The sequence below is a fragment of the Neolamprologus multifasciatus genome, chromosome 18 (genome assembly GCF_963576455.1).
Source record: "Neolamprologus multifasciatus chromosome 18, fNeoMul1.2, whole genome shotgun sequence".
NCBI classification, from domain to species: Eukaryota; Metazoa; Chordata; class Actinopteri; order Cichliformes; family Cichlidae; genus Neolamprologus; species Neolamprologus multifasciatus.
Genome location: NC_140456.1, coordinates 5,726,325 through 5,744,715, shown reverse-complemented (window position 1 = coordinate 5,744,715; position 18,391 = coordinate 5,726,325). Strand labels below are relative to the sequence as shown.

The following is an 18,391-nucleotide window of genomic DNA, read 5'->3' as shown; positions in this document are numbered from 1 at the left end:
AGTTACACATATACAGCTGTGGATGCTCACGCTGAGGTTTTTCAATAATAAGACCAGCATATGTGCGAGAAATTCCCGTGAGCCAGAAAGTCATGCTTCAGGCTGCTCTGAATGCTTCGTTTCATCTCAGGCACGCGGCTCTGGCTGTGACATCAGAAGCCCCGCCCACTTAATGTTTAAACAGTCTACTCGCGAGAAGCAGCCGATTAGTAGAGTGCTGGCTTAAAAGGTGGACGGACGCGAACTTCAACTGAGGAGCTGCAGAAAAACTAAATATTGATTGTTTAAGTTCGAGAATAAAAATATGGAGCTGAATCAGTGTAATAGTAAAAAAAGGCTTCATTATATCATTATACAACCCTTCCTCTCATCTTTTCTCCCATTACGTCTCCATGCCCACACTCAGTCCCTCCATCTCCTCTCTCCTTTATCTTCCCCCCGTCTCCCTCTTAAAGGCATATTAAATCTCATCATTAACCCCGCATGCTGCCTCTATCAATGTAGACCTCCCGGGCTCCCCCTCCTTCATTACTCCGTCACCTTCCTCTAACACGTCCCTGCTTTTCTACGTCAGACTGCGTTTTATCGTTACACCTCGTCTACGTTGCAGGCAGTGGACCTGAACAAAAAAGGCAAAGACACTAAACATCCCATGTACAGACGACTGATCCACACTGCACTGGACGTCTCCAACATCCAAGAGGTAACAGTGGAGCTCGGCATCATCACAGCTCCGCCTACATTTGTCTGATTAAGTATATTTGTGTTATTTTCACAGCCATTTTGACCGTCACTGTGCAGAGGTTGTGATTTCAAGGCTGTTTTCAGAATCATTTACTTGGTTCTCCTAACATCTGAGTTGTCAGGCTTGTTTCTGTGAGCTGGGTTTGGACATCAGTTCGTTTAGAAGCTGATTTCTTTTCCACATTATTTTTTTTTTTTTCAACAGACCTGGAGGTAATCTCTGTGAATTACATTGAAGTCCCTTTTTTAACTTGGGGTTAGTCTAAAAACTTTCCAGGGTCCAGAACTTTGAGTGCATCGTGGTATGAAACTGTAATTTCTCCGCTGAAAAGCGAACGCTCCAGTGAGCTCTCTGAGATGACTATTGATTAGCTAATCAGCTTGTGATGGGACTAACACCCTTGTCAAGCTATTCTCAGACTGTGAGGTGGAACCAAGTATGTGCCCTGGAATCTATTCTCAGTATTGTCTAATATATTGTTCTGCTCCGCTTTCAAAACTCATCAGTGCTAGAAAGACTTTAGACTCGCAAAGGTACCAGGGTTTGATTGGGGAAGATCAAATTCCTCCCCACAGAAATTGACTCGGATCGAGCAGGACAAACATGAAACCTTAAATGTTAAAAGGAACACTTGTTACATAGTATCATGTACAGTTCAGTGATGCGAACACATAAGACAAGAAAAAGTTAGCAAGATGAGGAATGGCGCTATGCAAATAAATTTGACTTGAGTCTTAAGTACTGGGAATGGTTTGCAAATAACCATTTTGCAAGATTTGTGCAAATTTAAAGGAATAGAAAAGTGGAGTCTTTGGTGTCTGCAGGTCAGACAGGCAGGACTGTGCTGTGGTAAGGGGTGCATCACATCCAGCTTCTGCCAAAGCATGGTGTGTGTGTGGGGGGGGGCACAATTAGTCGACTAGTCACGATTACTGATTTAATAGTCGACGCGTCGTTTGAAGCTTTGTAAGATCCCAATGGCAGGAATAAGTAGTAGGATTTAAGAGTGTAATAACGGACTGAAACAGAAGATGGCAGCACTGCATGTACAAGGATGCCAGCTGCCGTTAAACCCCGAAGAAGAAGAAGCTGTGTCCCAGAATTCATAGCGCAGCCCAGCTCAGTTTCCAACAATGGCGGCAGCTAGTTAGTTTTAATATTACTCTTATTATTCTTTCTGGGTCACAAAATAAACGTTTAACATATTTTCAGGCGAGAATGTAGCTGTGTAAACCTCAAATATCTGCTCAGTTTATCAAGACACCACATATTTGCAAAAGCGCTCCGACGTTTTCGGAGACGTCTGTTACCCACTAGCTCGATAGCTAGCCGGGGGCTAGGCTCACTAGAGCCGTGAGAACACCGGACTCCCGACAGATCGTTTTCAAACCCACCGCTGTCTTTCGCTACTCAGGTTAAACATATATGAGTCACTTAGATAACTTAAAAATGTTATTGTTTGGCTTTTTTTCAGTATTTTATTTGTTCCTGAGTAAATCGGTTTGGCTGAGATTAAAGTTAGTTTTTACACAGCTGAATGAACGTCAAGCAGACAGCTGATTATCAGAAGTGTGAGATGCTGGAGAATATGCTCTGGTGTCCTGTTATATTTTAGATAGCAAGGAGTTTATTAAACTTTACCGAAACAATCTGCAAATTTCATTAAAATTTAATAAACTATCATCTTGTCTTTATTTTTAGTTAGCACATACCATAAACACTTCAAGCTGTAAGCTAATGATGGTTATATAAGAGCAGATGCTGCTGGTGCAATAAGCTGTACGTCCAATGGATGATGATCTGATTAGTCGACTAATTGCAAAATTAATCAGTGACTAGTCGACTATCAAAATAATCGTTTGTGGCAGCCCTAGTGTGTGGTAACCTCTTGTGTATCAGTCACCTAACACATACTCAGCATGTTAGTGGACTCTTTGTCCTCGTTCTCCTCCTGAATAAATTTCTTTTCAATATTTTTGACTCTTTCAGAATCTGTCTGAAGGAAAGTACAAGACTTTTGAAGAGTTCAAAGCAGACGCTCAGATGATCGTTCACAACACTGCCATACTGTACGGAGGTGGGTTCAATGTGTCGCCACATACTGGTTATGAAACACACCGACCTTAGATTGAGGAGTTTGAAGTAAACCCTGTTTCCTCTTAACAAAAAGCAAAAAAGTTCCCAAATGTTTTGTAAAAAGAGTGAATCTTACAAGAATTCAATTTTAATAAAACAAATATTAAATTTAGTGTTAGTCTGTTTTAAACGTTTGAATCAATAAATTGAATGCATGGAATCATTTTTGGACAATTTGACAATTTTTCAGTATATCCATCCATCCATGTTCTTCCACTTATCCATGTCAGAGTTGTAGGAATGCTGCAGCCTGTCCCAGCTGTGGTGGGATGAAAGTCAGGGTACACCTGGACATTTAAGTCCCTTTAATCTGCCTCGCTTCTGAAATGGTTTTCTTTTTGTGTGTTTGTTTGTTTGTTTTTTGCTGCCTTAAGATCTGTGGTTAATTCTAGCTTTAGACAATTTCACCTTGTTTAAAAAACAAACTGAATTTTGTAGCTTTTATCAGAGGATGAGTGTCAGCAAGTGTCAGACTGAGACTGTATAAGTCGTTAGGGACATTTGATGTCCTCACACAGAGCACAGGATTTGCTGGTGGTGGTGCTGAAGTCATGTGACTGTGGCGTGGTTTGCTTATAGCTTAACATTAGAGAGTTTTACTTGTTTGGCTAATTAACACACCGGTAACACGTGTCGAGCTTTTACGGCTCAACAAAATGTTGTTATTTGATAATCTGAAAGCCTGAATCTCAAATTTTAAACAAGGAAACAAATGCTTGTGTTTAAATAAATTCAATGAAGCTTTAGAGACTCGTCTCCACGAGCTGAACTCATTAGGCTAAAAAACAAAAAAGAACCATAACAACAAAATGACTTGCAGAACATTATTAAACCTCACAATTTCTCCTTGGATGTTCATTAAAATATCGTTTAACAGCAGCGCCTGCTGGGTTTGATCCCAAAAACCAAACTGAGTATCAAACCTGGAGTTAACACCAGAAACCATTAGGTTTACTATCACCACCCAAAGTGTTTCATGTCCTGATGTTTTAGTTGAGGTTTGGGATTTTTCTTGTATTAACCTTGATGTAACCAGACTGAGAGGTTTTGCTGTCTTATTTTGTGTGTTGCAGTTCACAGCGACCAGGCCGAGATCGCACGGTTGCTCTTCAGTGACACGTGTCACGAGGTATCGTCTGTTTATCGTTTCCTCTTACACTCGAGTTTGGAGTTCATCGCGCAGCTTTTTTTGATTAACTTTAATTAGTGACAAGTTGAGATGTTTTTTGTCTCTGTCTTCCAGTTGAATGAGTTGTTGCTATGCAAGAACTGTTTCTACCTGTCGAACGCCCGGCCCGACAACTGGTTCTGTTATCCCTGTGTGAGTATAAACAAAGTGGCTTCAACAGGCTAAATTTCCACTTTAATCCTTTTAGCAGCAGAAAAATAATCTTTATTCGTGCTGACGGCAGCTGAGAAATGCAGCTTTACTGTGTGCTGAATGTCTGTTACTTTTACAGAACGATCTCTGTAAATGAGCTGATCACGTCTGTTGCATCTTGTTCCTGATAAGTTTTCTTTGTGTTGCGTGGCAGAGCCCCAGCCATGACTTGGTTTGGGCCAAGATGAAAGGTTTTGGCTACTGGCCAGCCAAAGTCCTGCAGAGAGAGGACAACCAGGTGGACGTACGCTTCTTTGGACATCAACACCAGAGGTTAGCACAACTATAACAAAGCACAGCATGACTTCTCTGATTGTTTGTTTTCAGACAGCGCCGCATGCCGTGACTGTTTTACACCAGATTCTTACTTTAAATTACTTTTAAAATCATTTCTCAACACTGAACTGAAGTCGAATAGAACCTGTCAATCGTAATGGTTGTTCTTCTTTGTTGGCCTGCAGAGCGTGGATCCCCTCAGAGAACATCCAGGACATCAAGGTGAGCGTGCAGCAGCTGCAGGTGAAGCGCAGCAATGGTTGGAAAAAAGCGTGTGAGGAGCTGGAGGTGTACCAGAGCTTCCTGAAGGAAGGACGCTTCTGGAAAACGAAGATGGAGGACGGCAGCCCGCCACACCAACAGAGTCAGCGGCAGCAGCAGGAGGAGGGCAGCGTGAGGACGGACAGGATGGAGCGGACGGACGAAGCAGAGTCCAGCATCTCCTCCACCAGCAATGAGCAGGTCCGCCATGTAAGTGGAGCCATCGCGCTTTTAATCCCCTTTTCTACTTTGTGAGTTACAGGATAAGATGTTGGAGGCCAAAGACGGCCAAGAGAATGTCTTCATGGGATTTTATTTCTGTTAGTCTTCCACGTCTGCATACTTCCTGTGCTTTCAAAAACCTCTGTTCGTTTTCTTCGGGGTTGTTGCGGCAGCAGAGAAAGCAGAGATGGCCTGACCTCCCTCTCTCCAGCTGTCTACTGAGCTCTTCCATTCACCTCTCAGTACACCCTGGATGGGCCCAGTATCAGTTGTACACCCGGAAACAATCTGTTTGTTGTTTCTTACTTTCAAAAATAGCTTTTTAATGTTGTTTCTGTTTCAAAGCCCTCCTTAAAACTTAATGAGGTTTTTTCTAAAGAAGCACAAAAGCCAGTTTTGAAGCTAACGTGAAAGTCATGAAGGCCTGAAAGGTTCTCAGTTTCCCTGCATGAAAAGAGCAGCATTAACATTTTTGACCGGATAATCGAACCTCTGGGAATAAATGCTTTGTCCCTTTTTGTTTCCGGTTTTCATCATGTGAAAACTATGACAGTTGACCCGGTAATGTTCCAGTTTGTGTGAATGAAGTTGTTTGGGTGTGCAGTGTAGTTTAGCGCTCTTTTTAAAGGACGTAACAATGTTTCTGCAACAATGTAGTAGTTCAAAAGAAAAAACTAAGTTCCTCACAGCTCTGCGTACTAGTATAGAGTCAGTAGTGACTTTATACTGTGCTACTGTAAAATAAATGCACTGGCCCATATGAGGACATGCTTTCTTTAAAAGTAACAAGTACATAACAGGAAAAAGCTTCGACCTGATTAGGATATAAACTAACTCGTCACAAAGGGCTAATACGTTTCTACACAGGACCCAAAGATGCAAAACATGAAGCATTCACAACTTGACCTTGAGTTGTGTTTACACTTCCTGTGAGGGTTTCTCTTCTATAGCACCTTTTATATTTAGAGCGACCACACGCCTCAAACTCGCCCTAAAACGCTTCAACACACCGAAGCGACAGGTAGTTCGATCGTAAACTTACCAAACCAAAAGCTGTTGCATTAAAAAAAAAAAAAAATTTTAGTTATGGAAAACACACACAATAAAACTTTAACACAACTTGGCACTAAAATAAACCCAACTCGGTAGATTAGACTAAAATAAAACAAACAGTGCCCTCTGGTGGCTGAACTGCTGCATTGTTGGCTGAGTGTTTTTGTAATTTTCCGAGTTCCTTTGGATGCAAATCCTTAAATTACGAGGCTAATAAAACATAAATCATATGACACAACTATTAAGGACACATGGAAACAAACTTGAATCAGATACTTTCTATGGAGCAGTAACTGTAATGATTAAATCGGTTAATACATGAATTATACACTTAAAAAGCAGCTATAAAAATGTTATTGACTTAGTTTTGGTAGATTTTTGTTTTGTTTTATGAGAAATTCCTTATTAGATCCTGAGTTCCTTAAATTAGTCTAATTGTGAGTACTGATTTAGACGTGATGAAGTGTTTAAAACTGTCTTTACCAGCCTTTAAAGTTTATTTTTAAACTACTTTATTGTTCTCATTACATCTATTTACGGTGTGACTACTCAAGTAACACTAACTTATCAGACACTTGTCTTTTTTCTCCTGTAATAAAATCTATACTAAAAGACTGTTAGTTCAGGGGATGATCCAGCCAGCCCCTCATCTACTACTGCTTTCTTTAATATCCTTACAGCACTTTGTTTCCATCTTTTCTGTCATCATTTAAGAAAGCCTGCTGGGACACCAGCGTACTCTGATTATTGACCCTTTCTGTTTTTTTTCCCAGCTCAAAGGCAGCCAGGAGCCCAAGGCGAAGAAAAGCCGTCGGACTCACACGGTTGAGCCCAAAGAAGAAGTCAGTGTAAGCAGCTGTTATATATTTTGTGTTCTTTGGCTGTAAACTGATTTATAACCTGATGCTATATGCTAAGTACATGGCATAAGCATGAGGGTGGAAATATTCTGATTTGGGGTTATGTAGAGGGCACACTCACTAAATCCCAGCAAGCTGTGGGAGCAAATGTTGTGCAGGAAAGTGAACTAAGAGAAACGAGTGGGTTCTTCAGGGCAGTGATCAAAAGCAGACTTTAAAATCCAGCATGAAGCACTTCAGCATCGCTTGAAGCGATCCGCAGCAACGAGTGGGTGGAGATTTCTAAATAACAACAAACATTTGCAGACAGACGGGGTTTGTGCTCAAATAGCTTGAAGTTATTTTTGAGGAGTAATTTTTTTTTAAATGCATTAATGTTTTTTCTCAAAGAGAAATCCAGGTTGATACTGATACTTCAGATTTTGTCTGTCCTGGATTGGAGCTGCAAGCTCTCAGCTCTCATGGTTTCTGGTTAGAGTGGCTTATAGCTGAGCAGGAACTACTGTAACCAGCTGCAGGCCAAGATGGAGGAATCTGTGTGACAGCTGGCACAGAAGCATCCTGCTGTCCTGTCACTTCTTCTAAGAGACATCCTTTCCTTTAGGACCCGGAGCCGGAGATGGAGGCCGTCAGCTCCAGCCAGGAGATCCCGGTGTCGTCGGCACCGCAGCAGCCAGAAAAGCTGTCGGTGTCCACGCAGACCAAGAAGGCCAACGGGGGGTCGCCGCGCACGCTGCATCGCGGCACGCAGACCAACAGCGACGGCGCCTGTCAGAACATGTGCCACGAGAAGTACACCAAGGTCTTCAATGACGTGAAGGAGATGATGAAGGCCGACAACAAGAGGGAGACGGAGAGGGTCGTCAGAGAAGCTCTGGAGAAGGTTTGTATGAAACGACTCGGGTTCGTCTTCTAATGATGGAGAGCACTTTGGGCCGGTTCCAAACGTAAGCGTGCGTGTTCTCTACAGCTCCGTGCAGAGATGGAGGAGGAGAAACGCCAGGCGGTGAGTAAGGCGGTGGCTGGAGCTCAGGCGGAGATGGAGAGGAAATGTAAGCAGGTGAAGGAGAAGTGCAAAGAGGAGCTGGTGGAGGAGGTGAAGAAGCTGGTGGCTCAACACAAACAGCTCATCTCCCAGACCAAGAAGAAGCAGTGGGTGAGTTCAGTTAACCGAGAGCTTAAAGTGTGCCTGAATATAAAGATTTCTTCTTTTATTAGTTATAAAAATGATGAAACATGATTTTCACAACTCAAAGAAATCCCACTGTCAGTGATTTAAAACGCAGATTTAAGGTCATCACATGAAAAAACCTGGAACCAGTCAATTATATATGTATTATTATTATTAATATTATTATTGTCATTATTATTATTATTATCATTATTATTATTGTCGTTATTATTATTATTATTATTATTATTAATATTATTTTTATTATTATTATTATTGTCATTGTCATTATTATTGTCATTATTATTATTAATATTATTATTAATATTATTATTGTTGTTATTGTTATTATTATTATTATTGTCATTATTATTATTATTATTATTAATATTATTATTAATAATAATAATAATAATAACGACAATAATAATAATAATAATGATATTAATAACAATGGCAATAATAATAATAATAATAATAATAATAATAATAATAATAATAATAATGACAATGACAATGATAATAATGATATTATTATTATTATTATTATTATTATTGTCATTGTCATTATTATTATTATTATTATTATTAATATTATTATTGTCATTGTTATTAATATCATTATTATTAATATTATTATTGTCATTATTATTATTATTATTATTGTTATTATTATTGTTATTATTATTATTGTCATTATTATTATTATTATAATAATAGCTCCTTTTCCATTAGTACCTACTCGGATCCGCTCAGTTCGTCGCTGTCTGAGCAGGTACTGAAATGTGACGGCGTCAGCCTGCATGCCACCGATTGGCTGATCAGTAGCGTCACTCGAGCAGTCATGCGAACCGCCATTTTTGAAACCCAGCTACGAGGAAAAAGGCTACAAAAAATGACGCCATGTCTGCAGAATCTGACGAATCACAGACAGCAGCGGGTATATTCTCACCTCGACGTCCACCTTTGCGTTCGAGCCACATATTAAGTCGTGTCGCTATGACAACGACCACATTAGGAGGTGCTAAATTGTAATGGAAGAACAGCCGATCAGAGTCGAGTCCTGGCGAGCTGTGGCGAGTCGATCCGAGTAGCCACTAATAGAAGCAGCTGAGGTCTTGTTTACCTGTTTTTGTTGACCTTTGGCTGTTTCCTGCGCCTGCAGTGTTATAACTGCGAGGAGGAGGCCATGTACCACTGCTGCTGGAACACCTCGTACTGCTCCATCAAATGTCAGCAGGAGCACTGGCACGCCGACCACAAACGAACCTGCCGCAGGAAGAGATGAATGAACAAGCCCCGCCCCTACCCGACCTTACACAGCACGCCATTGGCTCTGTCCTCGCCTCCTCCTGTCAGTCAGTGTCTACAACAAACACAAACACTCTTCTCCTTCCTGCTTCTCGACTTGCCTTCCTGAAAACTTTGTGGACCCGATGGTTTTTTGTGCGTGCCGAGCGGTTTTGTTTCTATTATTTAATGTACCCATTGTGTTGATTTTACTTTCTACGCTTTTGTTTTTTCTGAACAGTGAACAGTTTGTTCAACAGCATGGCTCAAACGAGTTATGACCTCTTGTTTTCTTCTTCTTTTTCTTCTTTTTTTTTTACTGAAGTGCTAATTTTGTGTTGGAGAATGTGTTATTTAAGTGTGTAGGAACAGGTGAGCATTAACTGAATACATTTTATTACCTGACTTTTTAAAAGAAACCTTTTTCTTACTGTAAATGCAGCAAAGCGCACGCCGTCGATCCTACAGAACATTTAAAAAAAGGTACCGTAAGCACCATCGCAGCATCAGACTGACTCCGCTTTCATACAGAAAACCGATTTAAAAAGAAAAAAAACATTAAATTGTGGATTAAAAGGCTCGCTGACTTTAATGCAATTTATTCTTTTCACGAATCGATTGCGGTGGATAGCACCTTTTACCATTTTTATCGAAAATTTTATTGTCCTAAAGTCACTTATTGGGAACAGGGTCAAAAAGTCGGCTTTAAAAGATGCCGACCAAAAAAAAAAATCTTCCATGAGAGATTTTTATTGTAATTATGCACATTTTTGGTTTCTTTTTTTGGGGGGACTAGACTGTTGTTTTGGTTTTTTTTATGAGTTGGATAAAACCAGGAAGTTTTGAGTTTGTACTGAAGCCGAGGGAATGTACAGCAATCTTTCCTGAGCTGGATCTTAGAGAGGTTACATGATTTGACAGTTTGTTTGTTTTTTAGTTTTTTGTTTGCACATTTCATTTTCTTAACAACCCAAATGCTTGTAATATTGCCAAAAAAAGTCGCACCTTTTGATGAACCTACCTGAGAACATCTGGCGGCGGCGACTCTCCTCTCTTCGCCCTCCTGCAGTGTATTTAAAAAAGGAAAAAAAAAAAAGATGTATATTTTCCGGAGCGTCATCGGTGTCATTTTTCTAGTGACGTACACTCGAGATTCCTCATCATTTCTTCTTTTTTTTTCCCCCTTTAACCTGAAGTGACTAGCTATGAGACTCTTTCACTGCGTATGCTGTAGTTGGTGGTCGGTGCCTGTTTCTTCTTCTCATCCTCTCACCCAGTGAGGCCACATGCATGTAGATAGTTTCATAGTTTTTTCATTCATTAAGGGAAAATAAGCAGGAAAAAAGGACCAGACGTCTGGTCTCCATAAAGAAGTGATAATGGATGGACCAATATAAAAAATATGCAAATATGAATGATCAAACGTTTTCTTTTCCTCCCCCTGTGCTCAGTGTTGAGTGTTGATGTCTAATTACGGTGCTTAGAATCACTTTTTAAATTTAAATTCTTTTTGATGGGGCAATAAAATTGCCAGTTTTTAATGTTTTTTTTGTTTGTTTGTTTGTTTTTTTTGTTCGACTGTTTCTTCAGTTATGAAAGATGAGAGAAACTTGCTTTACCCCAAGTTGCCTTTTTCCTTTAACATATGAAAAATAAGACGCCATGAATTCTCACGTGGTGGGCAGCCCTGTAGTTTCAGTGCTGTTTGCTGTGAAGCCTCCATCATCGTATGCACTACATGCTGTGTTTTAGCAGTCGAATGTTTGAAGAAATCAGCTTACTCCAACAGCAACATGCAATATTTGTCCCAATGATCACCAGCTGATCAGGCTGTTACTTTATTCTTTTGATTTTTTCAAATAACAATAGAACATTTCTGTAACATTTTTGTTTGTTTGTTTTTTGTTTTTTTAAAGACAAAAAATAATTGTGGGGGTTTCCAGCTGTGAGTCACGGAAAGCTACACTAGTAGAAAATATAGAGCTGAATTGAGTTTAACGAGTCTGGTAATGTGCAGTGAACACACCGACTCTGTTAAATGGGTTTTACTTAATCAGGCCCATTTTTTCAAAGAAGATTTCTGATGTAACAAAGTGGTTAAAACTTGTTACTGTGCTGGATGTTTTCATGTTTGTCTTCTTTATGAAACATCTGAGCGGTGCAAAAACACTGTAATAGAATCCTTATTTAATGTAGTAATTGTGACAAAATGCAACAACACAAACTTAAAATAATTTCTTCACTATAAAAGTGCCTGTTTTGTTTGACCAGTTCACACAAATACTAAATAAACTACGTACTTCTTACTTCTGTTACAAATTACAAAAACACTTTAACAAAAAGGTAAATTTATTCACCAACCCTCAAAAAAACGATTTGGTAATCAACATTTACTTTGTGTGATCTGCACACGTCACTGCATGCTACCATGTAGGGCGACATTTTTATGAGCTCTTACTTTTACCTTGAACAGCTTTTATTGTGAAATTGGAGGAAATACATTTCATTAACAGGAAGTTTGATGGGTAGACTGGTGTAGCTTTTACGTTTCTAAACACAGCTGAAGAAATTAATAAAATCAAGATCTCGAATGTCTGCAGCAACAATCTCAAATATAACTTTTAATGATTTGGTTTTTTATTTTATTTGATGATCTTTTTGACTTGGTGACTTTTTTTTTCTCCCTTAACCATCAGATTAGTCCTGTTTACTAATCAGGACACAATTAAGACTTGTGTGAATTAATCACACGTCACCAGAGACGACTAAGATTTGTTGTCCATGTGCAGTAGTTGCTCTGCCAGATTGAAAGTGTGTAACACACAGACAGCCTCACTAATGACATTAATTCACTGTTGATTTTACCGTTCACTGAATTTGTTGATAATGAACCTAAACCGTGATTTTTGGGCTGCCCACTATTAGAGAATTTACGGTAACGGTTGTTCCTCAGACATGAAAACTCATTAAATCCTTTATGATGTGATGTGTGCGTTACTCCTGTCATGTTCTCATATCTCACAGTTCATCTTCAGTGCACTACGTGTAAATAAAACATCCTTCTGTCCCCTCCGTCATCTTATTTGTACATTGTAAATGATTTTTTTCCCCTGCGGATGACTGTTAGTTGTAGTTTTTTACAATCATATCAGGTGTGTGTGAGAGAGTGTGTGTGTGTGTGTGTGAGAGAGAGAGAGATTTAGTTATTGTTCTTTTAAGCTTCTTCAGTGTGTCTCAACATTTCAGCATCTCTTTTTAAAGCCGACCGTTTTCCGAACCGGACGCGGGGTTTGTTACACGTGACCTGCGAGGCTGCAGCTTTGATTTTTTTTTTTCTTATTGTTTTTATATTTGTCCATCCAGCCATGAAGCTTTCGACGTGATTTTTATGTTAAACCTTTCTTTTCCTCGCCACGTGTAAAGCTTTGATGCCATTCCAGTTTGCATTTCTGCTTTTTGAACTGCATGAGTAAAGGTGTACCTCCAGCTCCTCGTTCGGTTTCTTCCCCTCACGTAAACAAAAGAAAAGGCGTGATTGCACTCCTTCAGAGTAACGCAATATGACAATGATTTATATCCCCCGCCCTCTCGATGCTGTTTTCAGCTTGAATAAGAGTGAATCGATCAAATTGTCCAATCATTTTCGCCTTTTCGCTGTTCTTATTTCGGGGTATTTTAGTACATGCTGTGTACTACATGGATCCTCTTTGTACTTTAAGTACTTTTAGCAGGAATAAAATCAGTGTAAAGGTTTCTTTGTTCTCACTTCCTGTTGTTCTGTCCATATGTAAACTTTTACTCGTGGCTTAACATTTTCTATGCTCTTTTGTTTTCTCCCTTTTTCTTTGACACTTTAGCTAGCAATATGTATATAAATATATTCTATGTGCTAACATGGAGGAAATAAATGTATCAACAAGTTCTCCAGAGTCCGTTTTGGTTTCTTTTGAAGATATGATGCATTTCATAATGCAGGTTGTATCTAAGATATGCATTTTTACTTTAGTTTAATATTGTTTACTTGTTTACCAGTAAGTTACTCTGTATGATGCTGATTAACTGTAAATAGTTTCTATTTAAAAATGACTGTTTCTTTAAACTCGGATTTCCAAATGTGGCTGAAGGAAAACCAACATCAAGACATTAAAGGTAAGAATGATATAAATGATATAATTCCCACAAAACATTCTTGCGTCAGTAATATTTAGGTGATCAGTATTAAGAGTTAAGATAGCAGCACTTTGCAAAACCCTTGGCCCACCGCTCATTTCTTTAGATTTTGGTTTGGTTGCAGTGGTTTATTGAAATGAAAATGCACTATATAAGCTAAAAGCGTTTGTACGATTCTAACGAACTTGGAAGTCTTTGTTTGAACACGTTTTGTATGACCACCTTTATTCTTCATCATTACCTTTACTTTGCTATCCAGACATGATTTTACTGCACTGGAAAAGTGTTTGGGGTCACTGTCATCGTGAAAATAACCCGATGGTCGTGCTTGGTGGACAAAACTGACTATAAAACACCGCAGGCTGAATCAGCAAAAACTCACAACCGAGTCTCCTGTTTTACAGATACTGAAACTGTTGTACCTTTTGTCCTGGCAGCGATTTGAGCCAAACTTTCACGTTTGGATTCATTGTTCCATCGTGATGTAAAGTGCAACTAATAAGCTTTCACACATTCACACTCTGATGAACGCATCGGAGGGCAATTTGGGGATAGTATCTTGCCCAAGGATATTTAGCATGCAGACTGGTGGTTCGATTCCTGGCTCTTCCAACCTTCCAATCAGTAGCTGATCTGCTCCACCACCTGAGCCACAGCCACCCCAACCGCTATGGTTGGTGTTTTTCATGGATTGAGGAGGGAACCGTGTGTTTTAGCAACAAGCTGCTAGTAAAACTGCCCAAAAGATAAAGGCTCTTTGCTAAGTTGTGTTGCCGGGAGAACTGTAGCTCAAGGCCACTTTAACCCTTTAAGACCTACCATAGAACCAAGTCCGCCAGAGCTTATATTATATTTTTACATGCTGTGGAGCCATTTTTGGGAGCATTTTAAGTTGATATACATCAATACAACCATTACCCAAATTTTAGTAATGTCTGCATTAAGTGCATAGTAATTACATAAATTGCAAAAAAGTGCAATAAACTACAAACAAAAAATGTAAAAATCGTTTTTATTTTTATTTTTAACATATATTTCTAGTTAGAGAAATTTAAGAGGCTTATCCCTCAAAACTGTAAATACAAAAAAGTTGCACAAACTAGTTTCCCACCACAGGAAATTTATTTTTGAAATACACCAATTTTCATACACTACAGGAAAAACGAAAATAAATTTTATAATGCAAATTTGCCAATTAACGGCATCTGCATCAAAATAAACTATTTCCAGCAGTGCAATATGAGTCCTAAGCATCCCAGAAACGACACAGAAAGTCAAAGATAACTTGTAAAAACACCAGTATAGGCTCATAAAGCCAGGATGGTAAAAAACTACATTTCCGCAAAATGACATCACTTCCGGTTTTGGGCAGACATGATAGTTCACGCTGACGGACATAGGAAGCGTTATGAAAGCTGACCGGATCGGCAAAGCTGTTTCTGGAATATTATGTTTTTGTTGCTTCAAGCGCTTTTTATGCAGTTTTTGCAAAGCTATATGTGGAAGGAAACTGTGACCGAGGACAAGCTGATGGCATAAGATGTAAGTACAACTCCTCCGGTTTCATATGCAAAAAAAATTATTGCGCTAGCTCACGTGGTTGCAGAGCTACCGGGATTTAAAAGTAGTTAAGCAAAACCGGCTTTAAAGGGTTAAAGAACTAAACATGTTTGCCTCCAAAATACAGAGCGACCTGCACGGCTCAAGACTTTTGCACAATACTATAGTTTCGTGTTGTATAGCTTCTCAGATGTAAATTAAGAATGTGGAATATTCATGAAAGTTTTCAATTGGCAACATTTTAAAACTCAGAAGGAATCACCGTGTGTGACGCATACAGCAACAATGTTGCAGAACAGTAAATAAGACAAACATCAAATTCTTGTCAAAATTGTTGAAATGTTTATTTAACTGAAAGATTTTATGTCAACTCAAATAAGACATTTTTTAAACCTTAAAAAAAGGGACATACATTTTGCCGATAAAAGAAAGAAAAACTCTGAAGAAAGTGCTTTTTTTACTTAAAAAAAAATCCTGGCATTGAAACTAGAACATTCTCCGCCAAAGACGATGAAGAAGGCCCTCCTGCTCCGACCTCCCCGCAGCTCTAACGAGTTAAAGGGTCTCTGGCAAAAACACCTTTCTTCCTGTTGTGACATCACTGTATGAGCCCTGATTGATCAGTCCGTGTAAAAATATGAAGGACTTCCCACTTTGATATTTACAACTGCCACTTTGGGGGTGATTCGCCTTTTCCGAGCCGGAGGTGATAAAATGAGTCCAACGGGCGCTGCTGACGGTCTGTCTGAAGGAACGCTTCGTTCCAGCTGTGAGAGTTTGAAAAGCGACAGATGTTCCTACTTCTGAACATTTTAAAGACCAGTAAACCTGTTTGTTCCCAGAGAAACGTGACGCGTGAAGAGTTCTGATCCAAAGGCGCCAACGACACCAAAAACAAGTTGTAATTTCCTCTAGTCGCCACTAGATGGCATCGAATCTCCTGACTCAGATGATGCATTTTCAAAAGACGTTTGTTATAAATTATTGGACTGCATTCGTCACGAGATGTGTAGTTCCAAACTGAAGTGGGCTAAAATGTAAACACAGCAACATGCTGATACTAGTGCCAAATATCGATATTTTTAGTGAAATACTTTGAATCAGTCTTCATTCTCCTGCTGATGCTTATAAACGAGGGGACCGTGATGCCATATGCCACACACTTTATTTGTGTTACTGTTAACAGCAACGTAATGTGCCACTATCATATCATAATTTACTTTTCAATCCCCGCCTCTTAATCCCTACTGTCAAACCACTTTCCCACTCTCATGTCTCTATCTGAAGGAAATCATTTCTTTGTCATTCTTGAGAGCGACACTGATATTTGAGGATTTAACAAACAGATTTCACTTACATTTGCTGTGTGTAATTTCATTATTCTCCAGCCCAGATCAGCTGACTCATCCATGTGTATGGAGGGCATTTCTCCCACCTCTTCTTTAATTTTCATGGATCAGTATATCTAAAACGCTCCTACTGATAAATTTGTCAGGATCTAAAATTTACAACTTTACTTTGACAGAGACAGTACGAGACATTTAGGCTTTTAAAATGATTAAAAAGCCAACAAAACAAAGTTGTAGATGAATTTTCCATTATTTACTATTAATCTAAAATGTTCACATTAGCTACAGGTATCATGATGAACTTCACTGTAACGTCGTGACAGCCCTGACACTCAATGCTCTCCATCACCTTGTAGGCAAATAATTATCCCTGTGAGCTGGAAAAGTTGCCCCAATAATAGATAGAAATCTAAAATAAAGGCAAATTCAAACAAAGCAACATTTCAATAACACCTAAACTTCTGATTCTTTACATTTCTGGCAAAGTTTTACTTTCATCCTCTGTTACAATAAAAATAACTTTTGGGAACTTTTAGGGATTTGTTTTAATATTTAAGAGCATAAAAACAACGTTTCTGTTTATTCCCAGGACAGGATCAGAACTCCTCACACGAAAGCTGGAATAAAACTCGGAGCATCGCTTTTATAATTTCCATTTGACCGACACATTGCAGACGCACTTCCCCTCGTGCTTCTGCTTTTGTCTGGGATTAATCCTTACGCTCATCTTCAATATAATCTATAATCATATATTTCTATTTTCAATAACAGGCTTGATGTGAGTTTGTTCCACTCAAGATAATACAATGCTTTTTTCTTTTTCGTAATATTAGCAAATATTCAAGAGCAAAACATTCTCGAATGTCTCGTCATATACTTCTAACAGAGAAACAAAATAAATTAAATCAGTTTCTGTTTGTACATACTTACATGATATGAATTTATGTGTTTAGCTTCGGTCGAAGCCGGTAGTTTGTACGGAAAAATAAACGGAGTTGAAGGCTGCAGCTGTTCGTATATGAAAATTAGCACGTTGACTTTAGCTGAGATGGGGCTTCAGAAAATAACGATTCCAAAAAAACAAGAAAAATACGAAAGAAACGTACCTCATCGTAAAACAGGGGGGCGGCTGCGACGCGCTCCCCTCAGACCCCGCCCTCGTATCAAAACATACGTCGCACTTTGTAATGGTTGATATCATTTAGGTTTTTTTCTCTTTGTGTGTAAATATCCTTTTCAAAAAAATAGCCTAAGGAAAGCAAATAACATGAAAATAGAGAGTGAGCCACGCGCACTTTAAAAGCCGGGATCTTTCCTAACGATTGTCCTCTACTGCTGCGAGTTTTCCACTTTTCGGTAAACAGTCGGCACGACATGGGGACCGCACTTCCTCTCAGACTGAGTATGACCTGAATGCAATCTAGATGCCAGCGCTGGATTCTGGGAGCTAGTTTGCAGCGGTTACGCAGCCTGAGAGGAAGCACCAAAATTCAGGGCAAAAAAGTTGACCGCCTCCTCCCCCTCGCGCCGGAAACTCTGCCTCGGCTCCGCTTTTCCTTCCTTCGGTCTCTGGAGCAGAATTGTCTTTGCATCTTCCTCAATAATTCTTCAGCCACCAGGGGGCGCTACATGTTGTAGGCCACATAGATTGGGTCCAGCTGGTCGGCCAGGAAGCCGTCCCGCAGGTGCATCCTCTGCTTCTCCCCTCTGGAGTTGATGGGGATGACGCCGATGTCCACCACCACCACCACGCCCACGATCAGGTAGTGCTCCTCCAGCACCACGTTGGTGACGAGGGGGACCAAGTCCAGGGCCTCCTGCTCCGAGCCGTCCAGCTCCACCACCACCACCAGCAGGTTGGTCCACGTGAACACCGCGCTGCGGACGCACATGACGAAAACTTGAATTCTTATGCGA

The 18,391-nt window shown here is 39.7% G+C and overlaps 2 protein-coding genes across 16 annotated transcripts in view; one reads left to right on the top strand and one right to left on the bottom strand.

Moving 5' to 3' along the window:
• Positions 1–13,318, top strand: part of zmynd11 (zinc finger, MYND-type containing 11) — a 36,175-nt gene extending 22,857 nt beyond the window's left edge. For 4 of the 6 annotated variants that reach the window (XM_085140684.1, XM_085140686.1, XM_085140682.1 and 1 more), the window contains 10 exons: positions 611–703; positions 2,735–2,822; positions 3,955–4,010; positions 4,125–4,202; positions 4,417–4,535; positions 4,724–5,009; positions 6,848–6,922; positions 7,539–7,817; positions 7,905–8,090; positions 9,271–13,318. In XM_085140684.1, the coding sequence (XP_084996810.1) occupies positions 611–703; positions 2,735–2,822; positions 3,955–4,010; positions 4,125–4,202; positions 4,417–4,535; positions 4,724–5,009; positions 6,848–6,922; positions 7,539–7,817; positions 7,905–8,090; positions 9,271–9,393 (1,383 nt within the window). In that variant the 3' untranslated portion in view covers positions 9,394–13,318. The remainder of the gene's footprint in view (positions 1–610; positions 704–2,734; positions 2,823–3,954; positions 4,011–4,124; positions 4,203–4,416; positions 4,536–4,723; positions 5,010–6,847; positions 6,923–7,538; positions 7,818–7,904; positions 8,091–9,270) is intronic. The other 2 variants (XM_085140687.1, XM_085140683.1) reach the window with 1 other exon arrangement.
• A 2,126-nt stretch (positions 13,319–15,444) lies between these two features.
• Positions 15,445–18,391, bottom strand: part of LOC146497181 (disco-interacting protein 2 homolog C) — a 261,549-nt gene continuing 258,602 nt past the window's right edge. For all 10 annotated transcript variants that reach the window (XM_085140592.1, XM_085140585.1, XM_085140588.1 and 7 more), the window contains one exon: positions 15,445–18,352. In XM_085140592.1, the coding sequence (XP_084996718.1) occupies positions 18,100–18,352 (253 nt within the window). In that variant the 3' untranslated portion in view covers positions 15,445–18,099. The remainder of the gene's footprint in view (positions 18,353–18,391) is intronic.